Here is a 15,036-nt window from a genome sequence, read left to right as displayed (position 1 = left end):
GCTCATCCTGAATTTTTTTTAACAACCGAATAGGCCTATAGCATTTCTTTTAAGTATTCAGGAGATAGAATCATAGAATTGTAGTTGGAATAGATCCAAAGGATCATTCTAGTCCAATCCTCTACAATGTAGGAATCACACCTAATAATCCATGACAGATGACCATCCAACCCCTGTTTAAAAACCTTCAATGAAGGAGACGCTACCTTCTGAGTCAGTCTGTTCTACTGTCGAACAGTTGTTGCCATCAGAAAGTTAGAACCTTACACTTGTCCCTATTGAATTTCATTTTGTCAGCTTGGGCCCAGTTCTCCAATCTGGTAAGAACAGCTTGAATTCTTCAGAGATATTAGCTTCCCCTCCCAGTTTGGTGTTATTTGCAAATTTGATGAGCATCCCCTCTGCTCCTTCATTCAAGACATTAATAAATATGTTGAACCACAGTCCCATCACAGGACTCTGCAGCACTCCACTTGTCACTGTTTCCAGGATAATGAGTGAGCACTCATTGGCTTCAGTCAGTCAACCAGCAAAAAATCCACATAACAGTAACATTGTCTAGCCCACATTTTACCAGATTTGTTCCACAAGAATATCATGGGGGACTTTGTCAAAATCCTTACTGAAATCAATATACATTACATCCCACAGCATTCCCCTGACCCACCAAACTTGTAACTCTGTCAAAAAATAAGAAATAAGATGAGTCTGGCATCATTTGTTTTTGAGAAACCGATCCTGGCTTTTAATAATCATAGCATCCTTTTCTAAGTACTCACAGACTGTTTAATTATCTGTCTAGGATCTTTCCTGGTATAGATGTCAAACTGACTGGCCCATAGTTGTGTGGTCCTCATTCCCTACCTTTTCGAAGATTCCCTCTGTCTGAGCATTAGCGAGGATGACTGCTAAATCTCTGCTGGAAGAGTATTCCACAGTATGGGAACAGTGACACTGAGTGTCCAACTTCTAGCGGAAGCAGGACAAATTTTTGAGCCATGTGTAGTGACAGATGCATTTTGCTGTGTACAACGTATACATGGCGATAAGCTCCCATTAGCTGCAGCTTCTCACCTGTGGATACACAGCAACATGCACACGTGACTCATTATTGCACATGTGATGGGGTATATGCAGATTGCAGACAGACTCCTACGGATAAGTCGTTTCCCTGTGGAAATTCTGTGGCGTTGGAGCAGCCCTCAAAAAGAATAAGCACAGTGGTTTTACACAGTGGAGCCATGTCTCCAGAGGCGTAGGACTGGAAAGTTACAATGCCACAGAGACAATGTTCGCTTGTTATTTGCCACAGAAATCTGCAGTGATGAATGCCGGCAGTTTTGAAATTTGTTTCTCAGTGCCCTTCCCACATCAACCAGTTGCCAGCTAATTACAGCCCCAACTTTTCTACATCTCTATTTGTTCCATCTCCAGGTTGGTTCGGGTGTTGGGGAGAAAAGCATTCCAGACCAAAATGTAATTTCAAAAAACTGAACCCGACTGGCACGGGTTGACCTTGCTCGTTATTATCTGAGTGGGAATAGCGGCTTTGAACATCATATGATCTCTGAAACGGTTGCTTTTTTTCATTAGAAAACCCCCTGCTGAAAACTGACCAAATGTGTCTGTGTGTGTGTTTTATCTTGCAAAGATAACTGCAAAAAAAAGAGAGAGATCTTTTTCACGAATAACTAGAAGGGAGAAGAAGAAAAATCAGAAAGTGTCCCTCTTTTACCTGTCTCATAAGCCTTTCTGAAGACCATTGTGTCTCTAAAATGGATAGTAAAGAATCCGAATTGTTTTTGTCTGCTAGTTATGTTGGAAGCAAGAAACCTGCCTATGACCAATTTCCACATTCTTAAAAGTATTTCCTTCTCTTGTTCTAATTCAGCTTTTTTATCATTTGTTCTAAAAGGAGACTTTTATGGATTGGAGGGGGGAGGGGAGGAGAAAGTGAAGGTACATGCCAGTCACAATTTTATAGAAAAAGTCATGGTTAAGGTGTGACATCTCCCAAGGGCAAAACTACAGCTATTTTATGTCCACTCACATTTAGGCATGTTGGAAATTCTCCGCTGTCTGACGTTAAGGCACTTGTGTGTGTAGGAAGGGAAACTAAACAACTGTAGTCACAGCCTTAACCTAGTTTAATGCCATCCATAACTTGTGTTTCTGGACTCACAGGGCCATGGACTGAATGCAGCCATCTAACTTTCTCTAGCTGATCTCCTCCACACCCTCCTTGAGGTTTTTTACCTGGCTTGAATTTGTCCATGAATTCTGTTCATGCCATTTGCTTCTCTGGGTAGAGAAGAGAGAGAGTGTGTGTAGTGATGGTGCTTTGCTTCTCCCAGACCTTTATTTAATTAGCCAATTAATGGTCTTTTAAACTGGGGGGGGGGTATTGTTTTTGTTTGTTACTATATTGTGCATTTCTGTGTTTTTATATTGTACACCACCCTGTGATCCTCGGATGAAGGGCAGTATATTATTATTATTATTATTATTATTTCTCAAGAAGTTACAGGCTACAAAAGGATTGTGGCTAACATTATCTGGTGGCACCATACTGAAGGTGGAGGGAATGGTAATGCATTCACAGCCTAAATGCCACCCACCTGCCCCCATCGAAAAATGAAAGGCTACTATGGATTCTTCCATTTTTATTTTTAAAGAGAGGAATGAAACTCGATGAGACTTTTCTCATGCCTGAGTGCTGGTGAAGTCGTGCTGATGCCTTCTCTGTGGGCCTCCTTCTGTCAAATGTCTGCACCATTAATATATATTTATTTGTACTCCACATTTTTCCCTGACAGGACTCAAGGCAGCTTACAGATAAAAACAAGAATTGCTAAAAACACACAATTGAAACACAATTAAACATTAATAAAATGAAAACTGTATACATATATTTAAAAAATTACAATAAAAACAGTATGGCACCATTAAAAGCAGTCAATTTCCAAAAGTGTGTTGGAACAAGAGGTTCTTCACTTACTGGTGAAGGACAAGAAGGAGGGAGCAAGTCTAGCTTCTCCAGGGATGGAGTTCCAGAGTCTGGTAACAGCACTGAGAAGGCCCTCAATAATACTATACCCAGACTAGGAAAGATCCCCTCATGCCCTTTGACATAACATTTCAGCCTATATGAACTTCCGTAGCAGCTCAACACAACACTGGTGGCAACTTGTATTGGGTGCATGACTGTCATCCCGGCAACTATTTTCTCTTTTCCTTTCTAGCTAATGAAACCGAATATTTCCACTAAAGCTTCTGTTTTGAAAATGGATCTCGCTCCCCTGCATGCAATTTGTTGACATTTTGAAATGAGATTTTATTCCAGATTTGGAAGAAATTGTCAAAATGCTGATTCACTTGACAGGAGTCGAGAAGCCCTCCCAAAACGTGTCTCAAACTGGGTGAGGAGGGGGTGGGATGATTTGTATAATGAAGCCTTTCAGGATGTTGAAATTAGACAGCCTGTTACTGTATCTCTCAAAGAGCTGGCTCAACGCTTACTGCATTTCCTCCACCCCAAACAGAAAAGGTGTCAAAAATTTAGATTCTGGGGGGGAGGGGGACAAATCTATTCTGGTAAAAGTAACAAAAGGTGAACAAAATTTGGAAGTGAAACCCAAGATCTTCTGTGGGTGAGCAACTTCTCTCTTAGTCTAGCAGATACCTTTGAGTAGGGTGCCCAGTACAAAAGGGGACAGGGCTAGTGTACCTTTAAAAAGTTGTGTTTGTTTGAAGAGAGATTTTCAGTAGGCATTACAAAGCTACAGCTGCTGAAATCCTCACTTCCAAACAACTGCCCTGCCGCAGGTGGGCTCCCAAGGAAGTGGGCTGTGATTGTGGTACCTCTTCGCATAGTAGCAGATATAGGTGCTGTAGTCGTGTTCAGGTGAGGCAGAGGTCAAGCCAGAAATCTGGATACTGGCTGGAGGGAAGATGTGGCTTCAAAAAGTTTCCCCTGAGTACCTTCTGCTGCCTTCTGAAGGCTGGTGGATCAGTCCTGTTGGTGACCCTCTGCCCTTGAAATGTTGCTGCCTTGCTCTGCAGCCATTGTCTGCTACGCCATAAAAATGACAGGGGCTGCCCCAGAAATCTTTGGAAGCATCCACAAAGTCGTGTCTTCTGTTCAGGGGAGACAAGGAGAGGGAGGCATCCTCAAGATCAGTGTGTGTGTTTGAGAAATGTAACCGTTGTGAGGGTGCTGCCCTAAGCTTTCAAAACAGGTGAGATAAAAATCTAGCCCATAAATAAAAGTCACCACATGCTCCGGAGTCGTCATACTGAGTGCTTTCTTACTCCTACCCCACAGATTTTGGTGCCACTGGGAGGCAATTGATCACTGCAAGATGCTGCCAAGACAAAATATGACTGAATTACACCTCCCATTTGGGGTGTACAGCAACCCTGTTTGTTTCGTTTTGTAATGGATGGCTGCACTCTTCGCTTTGGAGAAATGCTAAGTATCTCACTCCACTCTGAACAAAAATCCCAATCCCTATATGGGTCTGTGCTTACTGGGTTTTATTTATTGAACTGGATTTCAATGTCATAAAGTCTGATACAAAGTGGCCCGTGTTAGACATACCTTGGGTTCAACTGTGAGAAGTAAGAAAGCATTTGTTCCTTTACATGGACACTTCTTGGATCAATAGTTTTGGAGTGTCTTGTGCCAGCTTTGGCATCCCTCAGCTGTCCATGTAGCGGTTCTGGTGGTAACTGATGCAACCTATAAGAGGCAGACAATTTTCTTTGTCCGGTCTCAAGTCCTGTCTCAGCATTTTCCACTTCACTATTGGTCTCATATGGAGGGAGTCTTAGAATTGGAAGACACCCAGTAGGCCGTCTAATTGAAGACCATACTCTGTGGGAAATGGGCTGTTGGTTTTATTAGCCAAACTAAAATTATTGAATATCACGGTAAATGCAGCAATGCAGCTGCAAATGGACTCCTGAGTCCTTTCCAAAGCAGATTTAATTGAAAATAACTCCTATTGATTTCACTGGAACTTTTAAGCTAATTTACTTGGGATCATGCCTAAATATACATGGACAAAGTCATCCATAAGCAGACAATGGCTGTACAGTTAGAGGGTAGACTGATGAACTCAGTAAAGGGAAAGTTGGATTCAGCTCCCCATACAGCCTTGGAGTTGACCGGGTGGTCATGAGGCAATATGTTTCAGTCCAATCTGTACATTCATTCCTAAGTCTGTTCTGTCCCATTTGCACATTAATACGTACACGTGTAAGCTTTTAAAAAAGAACAGTCTGCATCAAAGTATGTATTTGTGAAGTATTGCCACAAAAGACACATTTCTAAACTTAATATTTACTCAAAACTATGTGTATTCAAACATATTTTATCTGAAAATACGGACTTCTTATAATTATTATTATTATAAAAGCTCTTCATTTACAAAAAAGAAATACCATTGATAAAACACAACAGCACTCAGTAAAAATAAATAATTGTCAGTAAAATACGATCAAGCAAGAGCATTACTGGTCAGGTAATGGCTAGGTAAATGCATTTTTTTTAGCACAAGAACTACATCCAGGGGAGAGTGAAATCTGAAGGATAGCTACACTCTGACCCACACCTTACTTTGGAAGCTGTGGATCAGGTCAGTTCATCGGAAGAATTTGCAAAGGACAAACTCTCCAAACCTCTCTAGATCCTGTGTGCAACTCTGACCTCCTTAGCGGAAGAGTAGGATACACACAGTTGACAAATAAATAATAACAGGGAGCTACCCAGGGGAGATCTTGTGTAATGCCTATGCATGCATCCATATATTTCGAGTCACAGACATATTTTGAGTGGCACTATTGATTGTGTGCTGTCTTTTGAGAACATGGTTGTATTTTTCCTTAGTAATATGAGTTTGGTAGGCTTTTTTTAAAAAAAAAAGTCAAAAGTTGCTGGCATTAACACTGAAAGTGGATTTTTGTGACTCCAGCAGGCTCAGTGAAGAGGGCTCTTTTTAAGTCTCAAGGGTTTTTGAACATTACTTGACCTGTCTCCATAGTACTGAGGCCATTTTTGATAACGAATGGATCAATACCTCCCTGTTTGTCTTGAAGTGTCTTAAGTGCTGTTGTTGTCCGCTTGCAGTTCTGACAAAGCAATTATTACTGTAAGAGTGGCGGTTTTTATGTGTTGAGCATTTGCTACCCTCAGGTCACCCTTGCTTTTAAGGAAAGCATAAAATGTCACTTGCCATAGCGGGATTAACTAGAACCACTATGGTTAAGGGTCTGTTAATAATTCCATAATATATCCTGCTTTGGTCTGAAAACTACTTCAACTTGGCAAGAGAGTTTTTCCTTTGACTATCCTACTAGCAACCATTTCCTTCTCTCCTCATCTCAGGCCAAATAAGTGCGTTGGGGTTGAGTTTGTTTTTAGTGCAAGGAAACAATCATTTTTAACAGGGATATTGATGGTTCCTAAATATTCAGGACTAGGAGCTACTGGGGGCAAGAGAATTAATTATTATTTTCTAAGAAACAAAACACAAACCCTGGAAATCCTCACACACAGATGGCTAACTTATTTACTCTGCTATAATTGGGGTATAGTTATATATGGTTCCACTGCAACCAGAATTTGACAGTGCTCTTTGCTTTCTTCTTTGTACCTCGTGTGTATGTAATGGGACCTTTTGGGATCAATCCAAGAATAAAAGAATAGTATTCAGAATGGGTATCATTATTATTATTACTATTATTTATTAAATTTATATACAGTGGTACCTCGGGTTACATGCACTTCAGGTTACAGATGCTAACCCAGAAATAGTACCTCGGGTTAAGAACTTTGCTTCAGGATGAGAACAGAAATCGTGCTCCAGCGGCAGCAGGAGGCCCCATTAGCTAAAGTGGTGCTTCAGGTTAAGAACGGTTTCAGGTTAAGAACGGACCTCCAGAACGAATTAAGTACTTAACCCGAGGTACCACTGTACTGCCTTTAGTCCAAAGATCACCGGGTGGTTTACAGCATAAAAATACAAAATGAGAACACAAAATGCATAAAACAAACAAACAGACAAACAAACAAACCAAAGAGAAACACATTTAAAATGCCAAAGAATATTTACTCAGCCAAAGGCTTGGTTATAGAGAAACGATTTTGCCTGACACCTAAAGATGCATAATGAAGACACCAGGCCGGCCTCTCTGGGGGGGAGCATTCCATGGGGGGGCCACTGCAGAAAAGGCCTGTTCTTGTAGAATGCCCATGTGATACCTTTTCTCGTGACATGCTGAGAGGCATACTGCTTTATCACTACATTCGGGAGCAGCTTCAGGTATTGACCAAGGTCCAGCAATTGACCTTGATGGTTGAAGCTCCAGGGAAGCATCTAGGATTAGCATGCCAGTCAATTGACCAAATATTGTCAGCTGGCCAGCTGTTACTTGACTGTGGCCAAACATTGTCAGATGCTTTAAGAATTCGCCTCTGGCCTCCTTAGCATAATTGCCTTTCAGTAGCAGCCCTGGATGAAGCTATCCAGCTGCCCACTCCCCAATACTTGTGTTGACTCCAGCTACCTGGACAGGCTGTGCAGTCCCAGCCACCCCAGCCTCATCCAGGTAAGGTACAACAACACCGACATCATCCAGAAAGTGGCTCAGTGGCCCTGCCTCAGCTCATAGGCCACTGTTGCTGCCTTTCAGCTTCTCACTGCAGCTTTTCCTACTCTGCCCAATGAAGGGGGCCAGGCTGGTGTTCTCCTCACAGTGATGTTTATCTTGAGAGGCAAAAGGTGCAACATCCCAGCAGCCCTTGGTTCCCTGATCAGTGGGAGAGGCTACTTACCTCTTTTTCCTTGTTCTATTTTATTTTGCCAGTTTTTCAAAAAGTTGCAACAGGTTGATCATGCCAATCAACAAAAATTAAAGTCTGTCGTGTCTGCATAAAGCCTGTCTTCTGAAATGTTTTCCCCACCCACCCTTAATGAAGCTTTTTGATCAGACTCGCTGGAGTAGTTCTGGAAGTCAGGCAGAAGAATCGGTAGAGGTAGCAGAGAGGTTAACCTCAACTAGGTGGGCAACCTGCAGACATCTGGATGTCCTTGGACTCCAGGTCCCATCGTCCATGACTATTGGACGTGCTGGCTGAGACTGATGGGAGTTGGAGCTCAACAACATTTGGAAAGCCGCAAGTTGCCCACCCTTGACGTAAGCAAAATCCATGGTGTCAAGCCAGCTTGATTATGGGGCAAATTATGGCCATATCCCTGCAACTAATCGTGCTGTTCAGAGCAAAAAAAAAATGGGACTCAGATTGTCTGTTCACTTAGTAGACAACCAGCTAGAAAACACCAAGAACCTGCCAACATTCTGTACTGGGGATTTCCTCAGAGAGCTAGCAGGAACCTGCTCAGTAACGTTACCTGTAACGTCCTCATGGGTGTGCTTTGTTGTTCATAGGTGTGCCAATGTTATCCGTCCAGCCGAAAGGGAAGCAAAAGGGCTGCGCTGGCTGCAACCGGAAGATTAAGGACCGATACCTTTTGAAGGCCTTGGATAAGTACTGGCATGAAGATTGTCTAAAGTGCGCCTGCTGTGACTGTCGCCTGGGAGAGGTTGGATCAACACTTTACACAAAGGCAAATCTCATTCTCTGCCGCAGAGATTACCTGAGGTAAGTTAGGTTTTATGCCACACCTGCTTATAAGCATCTCACTCGATAAACTGCTTTCTTTTTCTTCCTGCCAGGGGCATTTAAGACGTACCTCTATTGTTTGTTTACTTTATTTCCTTTTGGAAAATCTGTGGCGTCCCTGCACAAAGAAGATCAACCCCCACAAAACAAACCTATGTCAACTTTTCATGAAGAATAACTTTGGTGGGGTGCTTTTTGTTGGAATCATAGTACAGGAGGAAAGAGTTATACTCCCCCCCCCAAGCCCCAAACTGCTATTTAAATAACAAAAGACACATGACATGCATTCACACCTTAAGTTTCTTAGTTAATTTTCTATTCTGATGCACCTTCAAAGGAAATTATGCTTAGATTTTTAGCAGTAAAGTAAAATAGAAGGCCTGTTGGACCTTATTTGTCTCTCTTTTGGCCAAAGTTGCTAGGGATTGGGGAAATGAATTGGGATTGCAAACATTCCCTCCTTTGCCCTTCTTTTGCCCCAAATTGCATAAGTACTGAGCAACCAAAGGGGAATTCCTCAGTTATTTGAATGCAGAATCTCCCATGATCCTGAGAAACCTTCAAAAGATGGTTTTTCTCGCCCGGGGTAAGGAGGAGAATTCCCACACTCAAAAAACAATATGATCTCCCCCTTCACTGCTTACTTTTTCCTGCAGTGAGGGGAGTAAAAGTAAAAGAAGTGCATAAGTTTTACTCGTAATTTAGTAACAATTGAGATACAATCAGTTTCCTGTGAAATTCAGCAACAAAAATACTATGGGGTTGATACTCAGATAATACAAATAGAAATATATATATATATATATATATATACACACACACACACACACACACACACACACACACACAAACACACACATACTCAAACGGGTATGGGGTGCCTGTGGTCCTTCAGATGTTGGATTTTGTGCACCAGGAACTTCAAACTTCATGGCCTGTGATCTGAAATAATGGGAGCTGTGGTCCAGCAGTATACGGGGAACCATGTCTTCCCAAACCCTGTGCTATAGGCAGGGCTTTTTTTTCAGCCAGAACGTGTCATAACTCAACTCCAGCACCTCTCAGGTGAGCACCATTGCCATTCTAAGAAAATGAGGGAGATGTTCATGGTGAGTTCCAGCTCCTCTTTTTCTAGAAAAATAGCACAGGCTGTACAAAACATTCTTAGTATCATGAAATAAAGGAAAGGTATGCATGCCTTACAATGATTTTACCTTGTTTACAGATACGGGCTGAAAAATAACGTAGCTCTTGTAAACGGGCCTACCTGACACTGCTTTCCAAATTCCAAAACTGCCATTTTCCACCTCAGCAGCGATCGTGTGAACCAAGCCTATACAAAGTGTGTGGATAAACTTTTGCTGAAGATGTTTTATATGCATTGAATCATTCTTAGCCCCGTTGTGTGGATTAGGTGGGCTTGAATGGCTCCTTCAGCTTTCTTGCGGGGCTCAATAAATTTGTTAAATATGATGCTGTATCCATGTAGGATAACAGAGGTGGGGTTTTTTTAAAAAAGCATATGGCAGAAAAGCTTTCAAATACCATTTGAAAAGTATCCCCGGCTCTCTTAGTGCACTGCAACAGGGCATTGGTCCCTGGCACAGAGGCCTGCCGTGCTGTAGCTGAAGAGGCATCATCCTGTGTAGGGCAGGTGGAACAGGACTGTCCCACTCAGGCCCTCTTGCCATTTCAAATGCATTAGCACACCTACACACGCCATTCCCTTTACTCCTACGAAATGCCAGCATCGCTTTGTACCAGAGCTCTGGGATTTGGGACCTCTCTGTCCTTTCAGGTGGCACGCAAGGGACTGCAGGCGGAATCGGCTATTAGCTGTCATGCCAGCATAGGCAAAAGTGAGGGAAGGTGGCCTGGTTCCAGCTCCAGTTCAAAGGCATAAATGGGTAACACTGAAGACTGTGGGCTTCTGCAGATGACTTGCTTATTGAGCATCTGTCCTGATTTGCTTGCACAAAGCTTACACAGAGGTTAGACCATGTCCAGTCTTTACCAAGCAGACAGTCTCCTTTGTTTGCACAGTGATTATACACCTTTCTGTTGATTGTTAGTTCTGCTCACACTTTTCAGCGCATATCCTGTCACTTTCCTAACCATAAGAAAGTTTGTTTGTTTCTTAAATAGATTTGTTGCTCCATGGCGACAGAGTCCTTTAACCCACTTTAATTGGACAAACCTACCTTTCCGGTATGCACTGGAATCCCTCCTGCAAAATACTGACACTCTGGAGGTGTGACCCCCTGTTAGCTTGTATCTTTTGCATCATCACCTTGGCCCTCAAATGTTCTTGACTCTTTCCAGAGAGAAATCATCACCACAGATTTGGAGGGGAAATGCAGCCTTGGCATACTAAAATGTCCACTACCCCTCATTTTAAATCAGTCCTCAGAAAAGTCTCAAAATCTTACCTTTGGGTATAATTAGAATCATAGCACTGTATGGAATTAAAATCTTGTTTGTTTGCTTTCTTTATTAGATTTCTTACCTGGCCTGTACCATAAGGTCCCAGAACAGATTACAGCAATAAAATATACATTTATAAAACAAATAAAACAGAGCCATAAAAATGTAAAAACAGTTCTATACATAAAAGAGTTTAAAACAATGTCACATCTAATAACAATGCAAACATTTGAAAGCAATTCCATATATATATAAACAGTTTAAAAATACTTCCAGTACAGATGCAGTCTGGGAAAAGGACTCATCCATCAAAGGCTTGTTGAACACTCCACCCTGTGGAAGGCTACCGTCTTCTCAATAGACAAATGTAAACTGTTTCTGGTCCACAAATCAGTCCCTTGGTACCTATACTACACTGGCTCTCATCTTCTGGCATCTTTGTCTGTTTTTTGTTTGTTTGTTTGTTTGTTTGTTTTAATGTAACATTAGCATCCTACCTTTCCTCCAAGAAGCTTAAGGAGACATATATGTTTCTTCTTCTCCTTCCCATTTCCTCCCTCGCAACAACCCTGTGGGCTGAGGAATGGGGACTTTCCTAAGGTCACCTAGCTTTATGGTTGGGTAGGGGCCTGAACACTGGTTTCCCAGGTCCCAGCCCATCACTCCTAACCACTACACCACACTGGCTCGCAATGAAGAAGGCGCTGGCATTTCAGGGAAGTAGAGGGCATCAAGCGTGAGAGGGACTTGTGCCTCCACTTGCCCTGCTTCTTGTGTGAGGCAAGATCTGCAAGTCTCCTTTTTCCATTGAGATGTGTGATCTCAACATGCATACTCCCCCTCCTTCTGTTTTGAGTGCCATTTGCATCGCTCTTCTTAGCTATCAAATGGAATTATGGTTAGTTGATTATTAGCTATGGCCCCACAACCCAGCAAAAACTTGTCACAGTTGAGACTCACGGAAATAAATAGGATTTTAGTTCATCACAGCCAAGTCCCATTTCAGTAGTCACAACTAGCTTTTCCTGGATTCCGCCCAATGCCTTTTTGAATGTTATGAATAACTCCTCGCTCTTTCTTGTAGGAGCTATTGTAAATGAACCTCACAGACCTGCTATCTGAACATAGATTTATGCAAACGTCCATTTTATTTGTTCAAATAAATACTTTGGAGAGGCTTCTTGTACTGAAGCATGTAAACAATCACCGTGAACCATGTCATGGCTGCGGGTCAGGTTGTATGATACGATTTCAGGGAGCTGATGTTCCTTTCCTGCCAGCCTTAGCCGACTTCAGTTCCATTCACCACAATTATTTTTTTGTATTTTGACTTATTGCAATTAAAGGGAAGGCAGGAATAGGAAGGGAAAGCAGGGGGATACACATTTCTGTATTCTGACAATGCCTCTAAATGGCTGAGTGGCACATTATTGGAATGCCGTATGCCTTGTAAAGCTTGTTCCATTCAGGACAGAAATAGAGGCTCCCACAGAAAATTAGTAGTTGCATTCTCAAGGTTAACATTTAAATTTACATTAGCAGGAAAATATGCCGGTTGAGATGCCGTTTCAGAGCCTTTCCATAAAGATGCCATTATATCCAGAAACAAGGAGGCAAGTAAAACAGCTAGAAAGCACAAGGCACAGTTTCGTGAACAGTTTGTGATATAGGGAGATCTAATGGTTGTGGCTTCTGGTGCCGTGCTGCTAATATTCTGCAAACAAAGACAGTGTCTGGTAGGGCAGCTAGGGAATAGGCAAATCTGTCAGTTTTGGTTTCCTATTTTCCCAGTCTTAAATTCAGTTCTCCACATTTCCACATTAGATTGTTATTTTATTAAAATAAAATAAAATAAAACCTAATGGAAATTCATCAGCATTTTAAGTTCTTCTAACATCTACATATTCAAGTAAATTAGTATTTATTCATTTAACAAAAGTATATGTATACACACACACACACACCTCAATCTCATAAAATATTAGGTCAGTGTACAGCGATACAAAAAAACATAAAACACCACTAACATAGTATGAAACAATCATTAAATGACTGACTAATCAAGAAGGTTTTAAATGACTCCCTGGTGGCCTAAAAGGGACTTCAAGAGACGCCCAGGTGTCAAAAGGTAAGGATTGTCTGTCAGATCTGTGCCAGAAGAGTGTTCCATGGCATTCGACTAGCAGTGCTCAGTGCCCAAGAACAAGTTGAAGCCAATCAGGGGTCTGTAACATCAGAGGCGGATCTGAGGGAGCACAGATTTGGGGGCCTATTCAGCTGCATTGGGTGAGAAGCCTCGGAGGTGCTGCCAGTGGAGGGTGCTATATTTTGGCATCGCACAGGGCACCACTGAAATTTGAGACCTCAAGGGTGGAATCTACACACATATAAAAAAACGCTGTGAAAATGCTTTTTTAAAAAACGTATGGAAAAATATATTGAGCTCACCTTCGCCATCTAGTATCACACTTGTATATTGCACTTTACAGCACATTTAAAATGTTTTATTTGCAGCTTCAATAGCAGACTTTGGACTCAGCTATACAGCTGTATAGGTGAGTCCAAGGTCTGCTACTGGTAATATGGGCGACAACTAACAGCATTCCTCTGGATGATCTCAGGGCTTGGCCACACTTTCCCCGTGCCTAGAAAGCATGGGTCTGAGTGGTTTGCCTTTGCCCCACTACATTCCCCTGAAAAACCTGCTCTTTAGTGCTAAACCAGAACAAATAGCCAATTGCCATTTGTTCTGATTCACTGCTAAACTATGGGTCTTCCTGGGGAAAGACAGTGGGGCAAATGGAGTCATGGATGAGCCCTCAGTGACTGAGCTAGGATATAAGGGCTCAGGTGGTACCCAAGGTAACCTGAGGAAGGCAGTCCTTAAGGTAGATACTAAAGAAATGATGGGTTGACTTCCTTTCTCTTTGTGATGAGGAGAGCCATCCTGGCCATTAGCTGCATGTCCTGAGAAGATAAGTTTTATTGCTCAAGAACCATGACTGTAGCTCAACAGCAATACTCTGTGTTTCCTACCCTCAGCCAGTTGCATAGTGCAGCGGTCTGTATTTTAGTCTGTCCTCAGCAACCGTTCTGTGGACATCCTGTTTCAGTTTCCAAAGTGCTTCATAAGCACTGTGGGTGAAAGGTGTTTACAGTAGCTACAGTGTCTCCTTTGATTACTGTCTGTGCAGAGTAAGACCTTGATTCTTGGAAGTGTGCCGTTTCTACCTGGAGAAGAGCTGCTCTCGGGAATACCTAGTTTTCATCAGGCTACCATTTTGAGGCAAGGGCGGTGGAACAAAATTAAATGGTCAGACCACAGGTCTGCACACAGACCCTGAATGTCGCATGTACGCATGCCAAACTTGTCAGACTCAAGTAACTCTGTCAAAGTGATGAATACAAGTGACTGCAGCTTCTGTGTTCAGGATCGGACTTTGGTAAAGCCAAGAATCGTTTTAAGTCAAATGGTGCTTCTTCCACAAATAGATGTCGTGTTTTGCGGCCACTGGCAACAAATACCACCCGGACAGAAATAGTCAACTTTTAAATAGAAAGCACCAGTCTTTAGAATTTTGATGGAAACATCATTAATATAACTTCCCAAAAGAAGGTGGCGATCAATCTGTTCATATTTTTTAAGGTGTACATCTATGTAAGAGGGTAAAAACAAGAACCATACATGAAGTGTGGGGGGGGGTCCATTAGGGCAAAATAGGTACTGCCCCACTAACCTCTGTGCGTCTCCAGCTAGCCCCCCCCCCACCTGCCTGCCTTCTTACTTACAACCAGTTTAGGGAGTAGCACTGGCTGCCAGCTTCATCCTCAGTCTCAGTGTTGCATTGAGCTCATCAGGGAGGAAGATGGGAACAAAGCTCAAAGTAGTTGACTCTGCTTGCCATTGGCTCTAGCTCCCCCTACTG

General features: G+C 42.3%; 2 protein-coding genes across 7 annotated transcripts in view; both read left to right on the top strand.

The window, feature by feature from the left end:
* Nucleotides 1–15,036, top strand: part of RIC3 (RIC3 acetylcholine receptor chaperone) — a 134,994-nt gene that overhangs the window by 10,852 nt on the left and 109,106 nt on the right. The window lies entirely within an intron of this gene.
* Nucleotides 1–15,036, top strand: part of LMO1 (LIM domain only 1) — a 103,061-nt gene that overhangs the window by 64,729 nt on the left and 23,296 nt on the right. For all 6 annotated transcript variants that reach the window (XM_083590458.1, XM_083590457.1, XM_083590461.1 and 3 more), the window contains exon 2: nt 8,452–8,665. In XM_083590458.1, coding sequence (XP_083446584.1) covers nt 8,452–8,665 — 214 coding nt within the window. The remainder of the gene's footprint in view (nt 1–8,451; nt 8,666–15,036) is intronic.

This window comes from Podarcis filfolensis (genome assembly GCF_964270895.1).
Source record: "Podarcis filfolensis genome assembly, chromosome: 1".
In the NCBI taxonomy this organism is placed as follows: Eukaryota; Metazoa; Chordata; class Lepidosauria; order Squamata; family Lacertidae; genus Podarcis; species Podarcis filfolensis.
This window is presented reverse-complemented; position numbering and strand designations above follow the sequence as displayed.